Below are 17,543 nucleotides of genomic sequence, written 5' to 3'. Positions count from 1 at the left end.
CTGCTTATTTTTTCCACTTGAAAATACGTTTTGCATTTTGATGGATAGACGTCTGTATGTGTTTGTGTGTGCAGTATATTGTATGTCAGTCTGTTTCATATCATCCCCAGGCATATTCCAGGGGGTGATTGAAATCATCTGACAGATCTAAATTACGATTTATCCCTCTAACTTTACCACTGCAGTAACTGGGGCCACCCTTATAACAAAACAACTGCCATAACCCTGTGTGTAAAATGATACACTAGTCACTATTGTCCCTTTAATTACAATCATTACGCTCCTTGTGGAGTATTCATTCTTCTGTCATGCTGCACAGCTCGGAGCTTAATTTCCTCAGCGTGATGCGCAGTGGGAGTTTATTTGTAGCTGTGATACTGAAGACAAGGTTTTCCACCATTGTTGTTTAGTTAATTGATGTACGACCGGGTTAAAGTGATCTTCGGCATTTTGAACAAAAGCAACATAAGTCTCTCTCTAAGGGGCATCCGTATTTCTAATAATGTTCCAAGTCATGTGGACCCTGGGAGGACTTTATTCTGAATCAGGAAAAGACTGTTGCTAAGTCCCGCCCCCTTTATTACTGTTGCTTGTGCCAGTTCTCACACAGCACAATGACAGCAGGTGGCAGATTCACCACTTTTCAAACAATTAATCCTTGATTTCAGACGAAGGTAGGCAAAAGCAGGATTCATGTTCTCTAGAAACCATACATTTCACCAGCTGAAATCACAACAGTTGGTGATTTGATCAACACAAGCTAATTAAAGTCGGTTGAAAACAGACTTTCAGTTTGACTTTTTCCCAGGTGATTCACATCTACAAAAAACCCTGAAAAGTTTCATACTAAACTTACTTGATGGCTCCTGCAATGTATCTTGCTTATATGTCAAGGCTCAAGCGAACAGGTAAACAAATCAGCCTCATCACCAGTGCTGTTCAAAGTTCACAACATATTCTTTTCACAGGCCGGTAAAGCCTAGCTCCAATAGCTCCATTATTTTCTACTTATCAAGATATGATCAGTGTGTTTAGAAGCCTTATCGCTCTGTCTTTAATGCCCCGGTTTCCCTGTCTGAAACGCTGGTTGATGACCCTTTATTTCAAATGTGGTACTGTTGTTTTCCAAACAATATACTGTGACGTGAACTTGCCATGAAACGGGGTATTGAAAATCACTTCTGAGCATGTAGAGCCAAAACCTCAAACAATGTGTAGCAGATCAAATAATTACAGCACATATTATATTTGACACAATCCTTCCTTTCTGTTTTTAAATGTCATAAATTAAAACAAATCGAACATTCTGTCTTCCAGATAGTAGAGGCTATTGATTCTCTGCTGCACAACCACAGCCCCCTACCAATTAGTAGACTCTCCCGTGTCTTTTTATTATTCTTTTCACCATCTGAAATGTGCTTTTCAGTTTGGCTTAGTCTTTTTAATTCTCCATCTTTACCAATATTCTCTTTTTATTATCCTCAAGTCACCCACTTTCAGTCTCTTCACCATTCTCCTTCATCCAGCACCTGCTGTCTTTGCATTCTTCATGTATACCCCTCCTCTGCTGCTGCACTGCTCTCTAATTCTCTACTGGCTTTTTTCTTTGCTCTGCAGTCCTCTTTTACGTCTCTCTCTTCTTTCTTTTATTCAACCACCTTCTTTTCCTCCCCACCTCCTCCGCATTTCTCCCTCTTAGAGTCTTTAATCTTCTCTTCTTATCTTTGTCTCCACTCTCTTTCTCCCTCCGTGGCACTCTTTGCAACATCCTGAATCCCAGAGCATCTTCTCCTAATCTAATTGAGCAGGGATGATCTTAGTGTAGCGATTGTTTGGAAACCCTGGCAGTAGTACAGATGAGTAAACAATGTGAAAATTGAGAGACGAGTCAACATACTCTGGGCTCTCCAACAACACCTGTCAGGCCAGGTGGGCTCTGCCTGCAGCACAGAGAGGAAGAAACAGGTGGGCACAAGTTGGAGTGAGAGTCGGAAGGACAACAGCAAGGGGGGAGAACTAAAGTGAGAAAGGATGTGTCATCCGTCAACAAACTATTAATTGCCTGGCAGATTATTCCTGCAACTCTTAGGCACGAGTTGGTATCAAGAAATAGATAGATGGACAATATATATTTTCATAAAAGATTTTCCAATTATCCATGTTCCAAATTCGTGAAGTGTTCCTCATTTTTTTGTAGCAGATATCTCCTGAAATTCCCCACTCAATCTATCAAGACCCGAGCAGTTCTATTAGAAGTCCAAGGTAAGGCACGGGCCGGCGCATATCGCTCAAAGGAATCCTTCGCCATATGAACTTTGACCCTTAGAAAGTAAAAGTGAAGAGGCACAACGTGTCAACTCCCTTAGGATAGGTCTGAGAAACAGGGGTAGGAAAGGAGAAGTAAGAAACAGAGGAAGAGAGGCACAACGTGTCTACGTGCAGTACGTGCACTCTCCTAAAATAGTAAAAGACAAAGGGGTGAAGAAATACAAAGTAAGAAACTGAAATGAAAAGGCACCACATTGCGTAAATGCTTCCCCTTAGAATAGGGTGGAAATTATGAAAAGGGGACAGGGACACAAGTGAAGAGGGACAACAGTGAAGAGGGACAACAGTGAAGAGGGACAACAGTGAAGAGGCACAACGTGTCTAACCTTGACGTAATTGCACTCCCCAAAGGGAAAGAAAGTAAACAGTATAAGCAGAAAAGCATTGAAAAACATTCCAGTAATAGGTTATGATAAATGTGTGTATGTATCCTGGGATGAGGATCAGCACCTCCAATCTGAGGCCATGGTTCTCAGAGGAAAACCGATGGACTGTCCACCTCCAGGTAGGGAATGAGTCCTTACCCCAAGTGAAGGAGTTCAAGTATCTCGGGGTCTTGTTCTCGAGTGAGGGAACAATGGAGCGTGAGATGGGCCGGAGAATCGGAAGCAGCGGGGAGCGGTACTGCAGTCGCTTTACCGCACCGTTGTGATGAAAAGGAGCTGAGCCAGAAGGCAAAGCTCTCGGTCTTCCGGGCCATTTTCGTTCCTACCCTCACCTATGGTCATGAAGGATGGGTCATGACCGAAAGAACGAGATCGCGGATACAAGCGGCCGAGATGGGTTTTCTCCGCAGGGTGGCTGGTTGTCTCCCTTAGGGATAAGGTGAGAAGTTCGGTCATCAGGGAGGGACTCGGAGTTGAGCCGCTCCTCCTTCGCGTCGAAAGGAGCCAGTTGAGGTGGTTCGGGCACCTAGTTAGGATGCCACCTGGGCGCCCTCCCTAGGGAGGTGTTCCAGGCACGTCCAGCTGGGAAGAGACCAAGGGGTAGACCTAGGACCAGGTGGAGGGATTATATCTCTTCGCTGGCCTGGGGAGCGCCTTGGGATCCCCCAGTCAGAGCTGGTTGATGTCGCCAGGGAAAAGAAAGTTTGGGGGCTATCTCTGGAACTGCTACCCCCGCGACCCGACCACGGATAAGCGGGGAGAAGATGGATGGGATGGATGGATGGATGTATCCTTTATTTAACCAGGTAAAGACTCATTGAGATTAAAATCTCTTTTCCAAGAGCGACCTGGCCAAGAAGGGCAGCATGAACAAAGTTACAACAAATGAACACAGACAATACAAGCAGACAAATACAGCTGTAAAACACAAATTAAATGGCACATTAGCCAGTCAATATGCAAAATAAAAGAAACTATTAAAAATCATTAAAAACTGGCAAAATGTAAAACGACTTGACTTCAATTTTGGGATGTACGAGCACTCGCATCTATATGGCTTCTTGTTCTCTGTCCTTTAAGATGGACTTGAATTCCCCCATAGTGATAACAATCTGAGAGTTTCAGCTCCTTCTGTACATTACTCCAAGCAGAGGGGGCAGCATATTTAAAAGCTGTTTTACCCAGTTCTGTTCTTACTTTAGGAACCAGCATCTGAATAAAATCGTGTTTATGAACATGGCCAAAATTAACGGCATAAAGAAGCAACTTTTCTGTAACTGCACACATGTATTGGTGTGAGCATGATTTATTTATTTTTTATAGTGCACATGGAACTCAATTATGACTTTGCAGCATAAGTGTCGGATTACAATTTTGTGTCACTTGCAACAAAAAGAAAGTTACAAGCCGGGGTAAAATGTAATTATTATGTATTATAAACATCAAGCTGTGCTCTGTCCTTGACTTTACCCTTTGACAGCACAGATTCTTTCATCTCTCCAACAAAATCCATCTTTAGAGAAAATGAATGCCACAAATCCCAGTCTTACCCTCCGTCAGTGGCTTCAAAGGGAGCGTGACCTCCTTGAAAATGAACAGACACATTAAGAATCGTCTGGTTACATAAACAGCATCTGTGTCTACAGGCTGTGTGAGTGATGTTTCAATATGCTGACCGCATTGTGGTTATGTGTGCATGGATACATGTGTGAATGTTTGCTTACACACATAAAGTCTCTCAGTCACAGGAGAAACTGGCTATAAACTCAACATGCGAGTCAAACATTGTCACTTACTTATTTTGTATTTGTTTGCACTTATTAGTAAAAATTAGGTTGAACATTAAATAGGACGCTTTTTGGTGCAATGTGCTACATGTCCATATTTATACAGATTTGCATGCAGTGAGCAGAACTGCAAGAGGAATGAACCTTCAAGAATAAGCACACTCAGATTGTTCCGCTCAGCTATATTTTTTTTCTTTGCTTCATCCCTGAAAACGTAACTTCTTCAAGGAAAAATAAGCTTTCTTCTGGCAGCATTACAAGTTGAGTTTGCCTGTGGCTTAAGCCTACAGAGACAGTGCAGGAGCCAGCTACTCTACCATATTCTAATAGTTCAGCCCGCACTCATTAAAGCAGCACAAAAGACTAATCACATCTGCAGCGCTTTGATTTACATGCAATTAAAGTTTCATGTAAACCCAGATAAACCAGACAGGAGGAGAGCCAGAGACGAGAAAGGAGAAGAGAGGAGGAGGAGGGCTGTGGGGATAAGAGAAGAGGAGATTAAGGAACAGATTGAGACGCCAGAGAAGAGAGCAGATGTGTACAGAAACCAGGCGCAAAAGAGAGGAAGGTGGGGACAAAAAGGAGAAGGGGGGGGGAGTAGACAAGGAGAAGAGCAGAGAGGAGAGGAGAGGTGAAGCAAACCATCATTTGGCAGAAGTGATGACACAGCACATCCATCTCAGTGGCAGGTGCCTGCTGTTGCTCCTTTTACAGAGGACACAAAATAACTGAGCTCTGCACCAGCGTAACTCTGTGGTAATACAGCGCCCAGAGACAACAGAGATAATAAAGACTGCTGATTGTCTCATCTAAAAATGTTAGTTCATAAATCGTCCATAACTTTGCTCTAATTTCTATCAATCAGTATAGCATTATGTAGAAAAACAATTGAATTAGTTTGCTTTTTTTAATCAGCTAAATGATCAGCTTTCATCATCTTTTACTTGATGCTCTAATTAGTTGATCTCTTACCTATTCTTGCTACCCCTGGCGTTGTTCGGACATGTTCCTTGATATTGACGCCAGTACTAATCACAACTCGTAAAATGGAAAAATGACAACAAATATTGTTCTTCTTCTTGGTTAAATCATTCCTTATCTTTTGTTCAGTCTTCGACTTCTCCAGTCTGCTGTTGAGCCGAGACTATGGACTTGTTTGCTCAGATGCTGCATTTGCTTATGTAACATAATGGTTAGAAAATCAGTAATCGTACTCTGCAGGCACTTGATATTTCCACTTGAAGGCACTGCTATATATGAAGGTAATGTGATGGATGCGACTTGACAAGGAATAAACTAGTCAAGCGCAAAGCGAAGCAGCCAAAAACTAGAGATAAACATGTGAGAGTGAAAAGGGAATTATAAAACAACAAGCTGGCTTGTTAATCAGCCAAATAATTGAACAAACAATGATGTGTAATTCTTTTTCAAAAGCCCACAGTCATAAACACAAACAATATGTATCTACTGTGGGCGGGTTGATCAGTGTGTGATCATTAACTCATCACCCCAGACACACGAATGGTTTCTAAGCGAGTTATATGCAAGGTTGGGCAGTAAATAACATCCTGAAAATAACAGGGGGGAGAAGGGGAATGAAAGCAAGACGAGGGGGGATGGTGCAAATAATAATGAAGCAAATAAAAGAGACACCCATTTCCCAGATGTGATCTGTGCCTCAGTCTAGGCAAGTCGATGTTGTGTTACTGTGTGTGTATAGAATGTGTGTGTGTTGCAAGGTTTTCTTATGTATATGTTTCCCACTGAGCTCTCACGATGAGTCAAAATGAGTCACATCATTCTATCAATCACCCCCACTTACAGTACAGCATCTGTGTGTACGTGTGTGTGTGTGTGTGTGGTGTGTGTGTGTGTGTGTGTGTATGTGTGTGTTGCTTGAGGTCAGAATGCAGTCAAACATTAAAACTGCAGTCCTACACATTTTCGCCCACAGAATAACCAATGAACTCCAAACTATAACTTTATACTGAAGCAGTGCTTTATCTTTATCGTTTCTGCTTCAGACACAGAGCAAACATAAAGTAGTTGGATACACAGTTACTTACAAAAAGGCAACCTGTATAATATTTCCTGTTCACTTCTTAATTTAGCTAAAAAGAAACAAAGAAACGAAATGAAGACGTAGCACTTAATTCTTCCATAACCTTTTTGTTTTGGGTAATAGTTCAAATGGACATACACTGTGCTGTACATGAAGTACGCATCAGTCCATCAGCAGTGAAAAACATCAGCAAGTCACCTGGTCATCCCTCTCACTGAACAGATACAGCTGGTCTCATTGTCAATCAGAGCTCCTTTCAAATAGATCTACAGCTGGAGGCGCTCCAGGGAATATGTAAACACACTCTGCAACGCATGCTCCCACAAACCGCGTTACACACTTCCCCAAGCTCTCTTTCCAACAAGTAAACCAATATGCAAACACAAGCAGGCATTACCACCGTTATTTATATCACCTTCCCTTGACCATACTGTGTTACACAATCAAACTCTTGGCATCTTCAATCCCACTCACTCAGCTTTCTGCTGTCACACACACTTCACATTCCTACCGCTAATATGAAGTGCATTCTTTTATTTCTGAATTTGTTGTTAAATTGCCTTAAAAATAGATGTCCTCCTCCTGTCTTGGCCGGGTCTTCCTTAAATATAAAAAGCCTATTTTGGAGTGACAAAAAAGGGTTGCTTTGAAACAATCCCTATGTCGCACAGATATTTAACATACTGATCACACACAGATCACCACTCCCAAATACAAAAGAAGAAAACAAAGTCACTCACAAGTGTCCCTTTGGATCCCGTCTGTTGCACAAGGTGTGGTGGACATCCCAGCAGGATGCTTGTTGCCCTCACAAGATAACCAAAAGGGAGGGAGAGAGGGGAAGGCAGACGGCACGACGATAGTACACCGAAAACTCCACCGATCACAACACCACCTGCCCACCACGCATCCTCACGCTGTCTCTCACACGGCACACATGCTCCTCCATACAAAGAGGGCTCCAGAAAGGCTACACACACCATTCTCATGCAGAGTCAGCTCGCAAGACACACACATACACACTCGAACCGGTGAGGCGTACTTAAGATCCCTACACCCACGGAAAACAACACTACGTGCCATGTATGTATGGGGCGCTGCACCAATGTCTAGCTCCAGTGTGAGGACTGCTGAGGCTGACAGAGGAGATGATAGAGAAGGATAAGACGAGTGGAGCGTACCACTTGCTGCCTGAAGCGAGTGGAGGAGGGGGACCAGAGAGGAGGGGGGTGGGAGAGAGGCCCTGTGTGTGTTAGGAGCAGAGAGGAAAGGAAGAGAAATAAGGAGGCACTGATGATTAGTGTGTGTGTTTGGTAACAGTGTAGTGGACGTGACATGTTTTATAACCCAATGAACACGATTGACCTCTGACCTTTGAATAAACGGTGATGGCCCTCTTCACGTCGGACTGCTTCTATGCTTCTATCTACCTGACTCGTAAATAAGTACCTAATAAAGTGTAAACAGAGTTAAGATGGCAAAGCAACACAATAGAGTAACTTTCCAAAAGGTCAGGTTTTGTCTCTTCAGTTTTCATAACGCACACAACACGGTCAAAAGTGAAACACACTCGGGCCCACGCCCACTCTGTCTGCCTCCACTGCCTGAGGGGGGGACATAATCATCTTCCTCATTAGCATGATGCTGTGAAGAGCATCTCAGCTCCACCTAGCCCTGTCTCCTTCTCTTATGTCCTTCACTAACTTCTCCTTTCTCTATTTCCCTCTGGGTTGCCCCCTCTTGTTCAATGCATTTTAAGTGCAATTGCAACCACTAAAGACACATGATTGCTGTATCAATTTTGTAAATGTAGGAATCAGAGAAGGGGGGAAATATCAAAATAGGCTGGAATAATGCATTTACATCAAACAACATAAGACTTAAGAGAAAAAAGGGGAGTGAGTCACTAAACCCTGAAGCTTAAGGACACACACACACACACACACACACACAACACACACACACACACACACACACACACACACAACACACACACACACACACACACAACACACACACACACACACACACACACACACACATCCACATAACGTCAACCCTGGCTTTCATCTTTATGACACATCATAGCCCTGAACGCCTGAGGGGCTTTTTGCAGGAGAAATAAGACACAAACACCACCAGCCACAATCAATAGCATTTAGATACAGCTTCACAAGTCACACTGCAGGGAGCTCCTCAAAAATATCCTAAGAGCCTTAATTAGCTCTGGGTGATTATAACTACACCTTACAATGAGCTGGGGGGTGAAAAGTGCACCGGCCGGACTTTGGGAGGAACTCCTGAAACATGAAATCCTGCAGAGCAAGAAGAAGAAGTATTAAAAAGATAATTGGAGCCCTCAGATCACACATAAATTCTTAATCAGCTAATTATAAATAACAGTTAACAGCAGTTAATTCAGATATCACTGCACTGATCAACAAAAATATGTGTTGCTTAGCAACTACTTTTTTAAGCTGCTGTTCCAGAAGTAATTATTTAATGTTTTTTAATTGTTGTTAAACAGAACACATTATCTTCACCTTTTAATATAAAAGTCTGTTGCTTCTGTTTTTGTTCATTAGCATTTAAAGTGGAATCTAAAGCCTTGAAAAGGTTAAGAAAAGTAAGACTTCACCAACGTAGTGTGTTTTTAAAATGCTTTGTGACCATCCTGAATATCCTGATCCTTGACAATGATAACGTCTGCAGAGAGTTTGAACTGCACTTGCAGCTAGTTGCATAAGATACTATATGAAACCATGGGAACTTGATTAACATTTCGAATGTCTCTTCATGCATGCAAGGCAGGCAACTTCTGACCATGACACTTACCACATTCATCGTCTTAATATTTCAATAAATGCAAAAGAAAATACTGCACTCCTTTGCTTTGCAGATGTGAGAGATGGCAGCATCCACCCAGTTCCTTGATCTGTAGCACTCCTAACCATTGACTAATGAGAATTGGGCTTACAGATATCAAAATGTTAACCAGTACATTAACCATGATCCTCCAGCGAGGAAGTGGGTAGCAAATGTATGACTCATCTGTCATGTGAACGACCTCACAGCCCTTTTTCTAGTATAACAAAGATTCCTCAAAATAAATGTTTTTCATAGAAAACACAGCACTAGTTGAGTAATTCAAATCCACTAACAAGAATCACATTACAGGATTACTTTTAAGATGTTAGAAAGTTGTATTTTCTTTCCAAGATATCTGAGATTACCAGTATTATCTAGTAGTGTCTTCCACAAAATCTCACTGTCACAGCTGCAGTATTTAGGGGCAAGAACGTATCTCCAAATGAACTCCGAGCACGTAATACCCAACAGAATGTGTATATATAACCAAACCAATTTGGTTTATTAGCACTAACGGTGCAAACATTAATTGACCATTCACATTTTTCACTTTCAAATGTAAGAGGCTGCTTTTAATGTTTGCAACTCCACAACAGTGTGGGTGTGAATGAAAAGCTGTGGGTGTGCAGAGAAAATGAACATCACTGCATTGTAAACTTATAACTAATTTGTGTTTACAGAGCAAAGTGCTGGGAACTTAATGTGACAGATGTTGAATAATTCCCTCCATGGCTATTCTATTAATTAAGCAGCAACTAACACTGGCCATTGTTCAGTGTATAGAGCAAACAGGTATTTGAAGATGAGTTATTTTCTTTAACTCTCTTGAATTCAGATTGTCTCCTCTCCTTTTGCATCAGTATCAACACGAGAACCCTCCATCATCTCGTTGCTTTCCCTCATGTCTTACTGTGCAATAACTTCCTTTGTTAAACATATGACACTTCACCAACCATAACTAGTTCTTACAAACACACTGAGGCCTAAATTAATTTTTTGTTTAAACTGCCAAGTGTATTGAGAGGACTAACAGATGAGAATAAATAGACACAAAAATACAGTTGCCTTGGAAACAGAAATTCTGCAGTCCAGTTTTATGTAATCCATGCAGACACATGCCAAATTCTCCAGGCCGTCCACAAACTTGTCAACTCTCTTGTCCAAGAGTCCAAAAGGAACAATGCTTTTCTCTTTTTCTGTATTATTGATGTTACATAATGGCTGGGGAGCTCGCCAAATCTACTCTCTCAATACAAAACTGCAAATCCAAATCAAGACATAACATTACTTTCCCCAGGTAAGAGAACTTAAAATGTTCAGCAAACCAGCACTTTTCGGATATCCTTCTATCTTTCATTTTTAACAAATTAAGGCTGATTACATTTCTATCCCATCTCACTCAATAGAGTCCATATTTTACCACTAATTTTAGCCTTCAGATTTAGGACCGAGCACCTAACCATTTCAAATCAATGTGAAACTGCCTATTAAAAAATTGAAATTAAGGAATTCTTGACTATACTGGACACCCAGTGTGAATCTCAGAAACAGGACAGCAATGATGGGCTAAGTAATGTATATCTTCTTTTAAATGTCATGAATGAATTGTCTTAAGTGTTAATATTGGACCAAATGTAGCAGTAAATATATCTTCCAGTGATGGTGGCTGTGCAGCTGTTTTGTCAGCTGTCTGTTGAAAGATGTATACTTCTTCTCATCAAGTGGAAAATGTTGTAATTTTCAGAAATCCCTGATATCTCAGGGTATTTCAAACTCAGTTACTCGTAATTCAATCTGATGATTATATGACGTGCGTGCAGCACAATCTAGACTAATGTTACAAGCTAACACAGGTCAGCCAACAGGAGAATACTACTGTAGCTGCAATGTGCCTTGATAATAGCTGATGTCAGAACCCAGCTTTATAATTCACCGAGCCTCACCATCTGCACCCCCCACCCTCTGAGGGCAGAAATGCTGTTTCAGTGTTACAGGAATGTCGGCTTTGTACCAGAAAGCTGAGCGACTTCATATTTAGAGCCATTGATCCCTGCGTGTCAGGTGCCATTATTTTATCTTACTGATGCAAGTGGTCGATATGATAATCATCATCCCCTTTTGTCACCTATAAATGTCCAGCAATCAGGACAGACTTTTGTGTCAAGCTTCTGCTTTTCTGAGGGGAGCAGATTGATGCGGTTCAACCACATAGTGCCCCCCCAGGTGCTTCTCTTTCAGTTTCACGGCATGACTAAACTAAAAGAGCCCCTGGAGCAGAGCTGGAGGGATTACATTTCCCAGCTGCCCTGAGAATGTCAGAAGGAGCTGGGGGACATCAGTGGAAAAGTGGGCTTCATTGAGGCTGCTCAGCTTGATCTGCTGCCGCCACGACCCTGACCTGGATCTGTGACTTGAATTTGGATGGATGGACTAATATAATCTTCGTTGGCTGACACTGTAGATTCAAGCTAGTGAGGTTTTTTTCATCACAGGGACACATTTAAATAAAGATCTCTTTCTTAATATTTTTAAGCAGTTCATTTATAATTGTTTATTGCAGCAGCTTGTTTGGGTTTTGTAGGAACCAGCCTAAATCTAAATGTACTATTAAGAAGGCAACATAAACTTGAAGTCTATGTCAACATGTCATCCTCCATAAATATATAGAGTCATATTCCGGGTCTAAATGGGTCACTTTTAGTACATCCCCTCAGGGCCAATGGCTGAAATAAAGTGGCATGAGAGATTGTGTTTTTTGAAAAGTAGAAGTCAACTATTTACAGTGTAGTGCACCACTTCTGCATGATCACTAATTTGGTAAAACAAAAGAAGGAGAATCAGGTTTTCTTCAAATCCATTCAGTTGTGTTTGATATTTTGTGTTTGATATTTAGTGTTGTGCCCAGTGGGATTGTGTTGGCAGGCCAACTCTTCATAAACTAGAAAATAGATCTTTAAGGAAGGGAGAGAGCAGAGAAGGCTACACTGGAAGAAATAAAGGGAAAGGCCATTGCCGTCTTTGTGCTGTAAAGTAGACCCAAACTGACTGCTTAAGTTTGTCATCCCATATGTTAATATGTAATTCTCAAGCATTTCATTTTTCTAATCTATCTTTCTCTTGTTCTAACTCTCACTGGTATAGTGCGAGTGATTTTAAATGTCTATCCTGCAATCTGATGAAGGCCAACTCGTACAAAGGTGGGAAATTGTTGCCAGGCAACTCTACACCTCAGGCGCTTGTCTCTTTATCTTTTTTTCCTCATTTGGATCACATTTTTTTTGACATCACCACAAAATAAGAGCAGTTTAAAGTGGGTTATTTTCCCAAACTATCGTATTGCAGGTGAAGTCAAACATTTAAAAAAAAAAATATGAAGACCTGAGAGGATTGGATCAGGGAAAAGTGGTACGGAGAGGACCTTGATAGATTATTTTTAAAAACAGAAATACATGTGAATACCAATGTCTTGTTTAAAAACCAAGGTCATATCAGATTAGATATTTCAAGCTTCACCAGCTTTCTTCGAGTTTGGCATTGTGGGTAGGGAGTCAGAATCTACTCTGTGAATGTTAACTGATATAGTGCAAGTCTTTCTTATCCTCTGAAATGTCTTAGTTATTTATCTTTCATCTATTTTCTTATCACACTGATGTCCATGTGACATAGGGATCCTGTTTTCAAATAAAAAAAGATACCTTCTGGATGGGCTTCAAATCATTTGTTAAACATTATCTAATTATCTAAGGAGTTACTGGAGCTGGTAGGATTACATGTTGTTTAACTGTATTGTATATATACTTTTTACATCACTTCAGTATGTTTTTAACTATTCAACATATATTTATATTCATATTATTACATTAGGTAAAGAAACTGCTGATGAAAACTGTAAACCTTGTTTAGAGTCGGAGAGGTCCTGATAATTTATTCCGGTAAATTACTCTGACCTACTAATTGACCTGACCGAAGTTATTGAGTCTATGTAAGGTTGCTGCTTGGCTCAGATCCACCAACGTCAGCAAGATCTCACCTCTATTAACTTCCCGAAGAACCTAGGTTCAATTAACTGCTGTTTCAATTCAGACAACTCTTTTTTAATCTGTTTAAGGGATCCCGAAGGATTTTGATATCAGTAAATGGAGTGTGCTCCTACCTAAGTGTGTGTGGCAGGGTGCAATCTTACCTTTGAAGCAGGAGAGGAGTGCACAGGTTGTCTTTTAAATTATCCCAGTCCAACAGGTGGGATCAGTTTATTTGAAGAAAAATAGGTCCAAACTAATACAGGGTTTTTACCTTCTCTCTTTACAACATTATAATCATACTAAAAAAAATTGGTGCTGTGATCATGTTCAAATATGAAACTTTAATTCACAGTCTTACATTTATTACCAAAATGTTTAATTTCAACTTCCCAATTCAGTTGTGACATTTAAAAATTCTCCCGATAGAATTTAGAGGTATTTCCTCGTAAAAAGACCGGTGACAATAAAAAGCGCATTCAACTTTTCATTCACCAAATCAATTCAGTTTCATACCTTTTTTCGGACACAGATGGCAGGTACTAACATCCACAAACACATACCTATCTCCCGCAGGTATTTCGGAGGAAAATCCTCATGGTGGCGGTTCCTAATCACAACCACATCTCACAACCATGTCTCCCATCAAGTCATTCCACTCAGCATTCCAACCAAGAAATTCACTCAGCATTCAAAGAAATTCACTCAGCATTCAAACCAAATTCACTCAGCCTTTCAACCAACAAATATCAGAGATATTCACCAAGTTTGAGAGAACATTACCGAGAGCTATTAACCCAGCTCTGAAGCACAAAGCCTACCGGGAGAGAGTCTACCAGGGGTTTCCCCCCCTCTCTCTCGCGCTCTCTCAAAAAACCAGTCTCTTTATGCTCAAAAAAACCGGAACGAAACCCCAAAAAAACAAACTCCTCCTCTACACCCAATTTGTGGAAAACTGGGCATGGCCTCTAATGTACAAGGCTGGACATGACTCGACATGTTCCATATCTTATGGCATAAGACACACCTTCCTATGTTAGTGTAAAAAGGACTTGACCCTTTTTTGAGGCCTCTGTGTTTCTCCTTAAGCCTGGAGCCCCCCTCCCTGTGAACTGCTGCCAGAGGAGAGGGAGAAAACGGCCTACTCTCTTTATCAGAGACACCCATAAATCATAGACCTTACACACTCAACCTAAACAAACCACTTTGTTTTGTTTATACTGTAACTATAGAAAAACCTAAAATATGAAGCATTTTCATTGTGGGTTATACAAAAATATAATTGATTATATTTGATTATAACTAACTTTCGTTTTAAATATTAAACATACTATGAAAACTCACAACAACCTCAACAGACATAAAAGCAAGTAGGTAAGATATGATTTAGATAATTTGATAATTTAGCAAGAGCTGTTTATTTTCTTGATTATTTGTATGGTCTATTAAATGTCAGAAATGTGTGTCCAGGAAAGTCCAAAGTGATGTATCCAAATGTCTTGTTTTCTGCAATTTAAGCACCAACAGTTACTATTTATCGATTATCCTAGTAGATGGCATTCATTTTCATATTGAATTGTAATCGAATAGTTGACTCCATGATGACCAGTTATAGAAATGTTGATGTGTACTAATACAGGCCAACAAATGTGTGTGCTTGACAGAGTTAAAAATACATGTAGGAGGCTATCTTCAGATCATTTCAGCTTCTGTCCTAATCTTGTCTGACATCCCTCATGTCAACAAGTCTCTCATCTCGGAGGTTGGGGGTTTGAGCTAAAGCTTGAAAGACAACTTGTAAAACACCTGTAGCTGTTTGTACCGCTCACAGTCCTGTCAAACATAGGAGGGCAACTAGCAGTTGTGAACAAACATCTAGTGTTCTCATTCATAACACTCCGTTCGATGTCTCACTATGGGATGCACCTCATCGCGGAGCAAACAGAAGCATCAATCTCATTACGCCAATCCTGATTGGCTGGTGATCTTGACGTCAGCGTCAGGGAATTCACCCCCTATAAGTAGCTTGCGCCACGACGCATGCGTCATTCAAACACCTCTTCTCGCTTCAGAGCACATCTCTATAGTAGCCGGACAAGCTTAACGGTCCACAGACTGAACCCAAATAACCATTTCGGTCGACGGGCGCTCGCCGGCTACTCCTTCTGCTTCGCAGGAAGACGGTAATACTAACGCCAGTTAGTATTGAAATCGACCTCGCCGTTCTCTTTCCCCGGAAAGTAAGGTAGGTCTGATTTTTTCAAGCTAGCGTTAGCTCGCTCCCTCACTATCAACACCACGGTAGCGAAGACGTTTTTTATTTTCTCTTCCCCACGGAGGAGGAAAGGATTAAAGGAGCATACTGTCACACCAGTCAGTATTCTCCGGGAATAAAAGACCCACACCGTCCTTTTCTCCGGATTAAGGACAGGGTGGTAACACCTTTTTCTCCCAACCTACCTGTTGAGAGCGGGTCCTCTCCACGCCACGAGGCGAACAAGATGGACGCCTCTCTCCCTCACACCAGAGGAGTCAGGGACTCGGTGGCTCGACTCTGTGGCTGCGGGTTGAAGATCTCGGGCACAGACACACACCAGGTCTGCTCGTCCTGCCTCGGGCTGGAACACGCCCGAGGCGCTATCGACAACCCCGGCTCGTGCGGACATTGTGTCCGCTTCACCGTGAAGAGCCTCCGGCGACGGCTAGCACGCCAAGCTAGCCTGTCGGAGCAGGACCCCCCCCATGTCCACTGACCTGCCGGCCGGCAGTCAAGACGCGGGGGCGTCCGCCGCAGAGAGTGAACCCCTCTCCGTGTCGGTCTGGGGCTCATTATCTGCGATGGCTGCAGAACCGGAATCCCGCGCCCTGGCAGGCCGGGACCCGGTGACGGCAAGACACGCGGGAACGGGACCCCACGCTTTACCGAGCTGGGCTCCCGGTTAGACCTCACCATGGTCTCACCCGCGGAGGATGTCCTCGAGCTGGACTACGATGAGGACGAAGAGGACACCTCGGTGTTCCTCCTGTCCGAGTCGGATGAACATGAAGAGGACATCTTCATGTCATCGGCTCAGGCTGCAAAGCCTGGAGCGAGGGCTGCTCTCCCGGGCGATAGCACACCAGCTTCGCCCTGTCTGAGCATGGACCTGCAGGCCGTGTGTAAACGCGCCGCGGCCAGACTCGACATCCCGTGGCGTGAAATGGCCAAGGAGACCTCCAGGTCCCGCTACGAAGGGAAACATTTTCCCCAAGCAGCGCGGACAAAGAGGCAACTCCTTCCGGTCTTCCCGGAGATGTTGGATGAGGTGTCGGTCTCGTGGAGAGACCGGCCCTTCAGCAACAAGGTCCCAATCCAGGGTGCCTCCTCCCTAGACTGTGACGGAATGGAGAAGCTCGGCCTGCTCCGCATACCGCCCATGGAACCGCTGGTAGCGGCCCACCTCCTACCGAGGATGGGCCCGTCACCAAGCAGGAACCACACGCTGCCAGCAAAGTCGGACCGATTTCAGTCGACAATGACTGAACGGTCCTACAAAGCCGCAGCGTTGTCCGCCAGGGCCCTGAATGTGTCCTCGCTGCTAACCGCTTACCAAGCGGAGCTCTGCGAGGACCTGTCGGGTAACCCGGGGGCAGCCACTCTGGACGAGATGGCAGCGGTCACGGACATTTGTCTTTGTGTCCAACGCTGCGCCGTCCAGGCCACGGGCAAGGCAATGGGGATCATGGTGGTGCAGGAAAGAGCGAGATGGCTCAACCTCACCAACCTCCCAGACCGGGAAAAGGAGGATGTGCTGGATATGCCCATCGTTCCCGAGGGAATTTTCGGCTCCGCTCTTGCTTCCATGCAAAGGAGGTGTGAGTCGAAAAAAGAAGGAGGACGAGGCACTCCACCTCTGCCTCCCTCGAAGGGTCCAGCCGCTGCCTTCGCAGCAGCAGTCCTTCGCAGCAGCAGTCCTTCGCCCAAGCTGCCTCGAACCCTGCTCGGTTTAAAACACCGAAAACGCAGAGGTCGCAGCCCGCCCCGAGTCCCCAGCCCAGGCTGGAGACGAGGGCGAGCTGGCCTAGAAAATCTCCGGTTCCGGCTGCAGCT

The 17,543-nt window shown here is 43.1% G+C and overlaps 1 protein-coding gene across 2 annotated transcripts in view; it reads right to left on the bottom strand.

Moving 5' to 3' along the window:
• The window catches only part of dtnbp1b (dystrobrevin binding protein 1b), a 31,022-nt gene extending 23,428 nt beyond the window's left edge, over window positions 1-7,594 (bottom strand). For both annotated transcript variants that reach the window (XM_034200935.1, XM_034200936.1), the window contains exon 1: window positions 7,307-7,594. In XM_034200935.1, the coding sequence (XP_034056826.1) occupies window positions 7,307-7,352 (46 nt within the window). In that variant the 5' untranslated portion in view covers window positions 7,353-7,594. The remainder of the gene's footprint in view (window positions 1-7,306) is intronic.
• Between the last annotated feature and the right edge of the window lie 9,949 nt (window positions 7,595-17,543).

The sequence above is a fragment of the Gymnodraco acuticeps genome, unplaced genomic scaffold (assembly GCF_902827175.1).
Source record: "Gymnodraco acuticeps unplaced genomic scaffold, fGymAcu1.1, whole genome shotgun sequence".
In the NCBI taxonomy this organism is placed as follows: domain Eukaryota; kingdom Metazoa; phylum Chordata; class Actinopteri; order Perciformes; family Bathydraconidae; genus Gymnodraco; species Gymnodraco acuticeps.
This window is presented reverse-complemented; position numbering and strand designations above follow the sequence as displayed.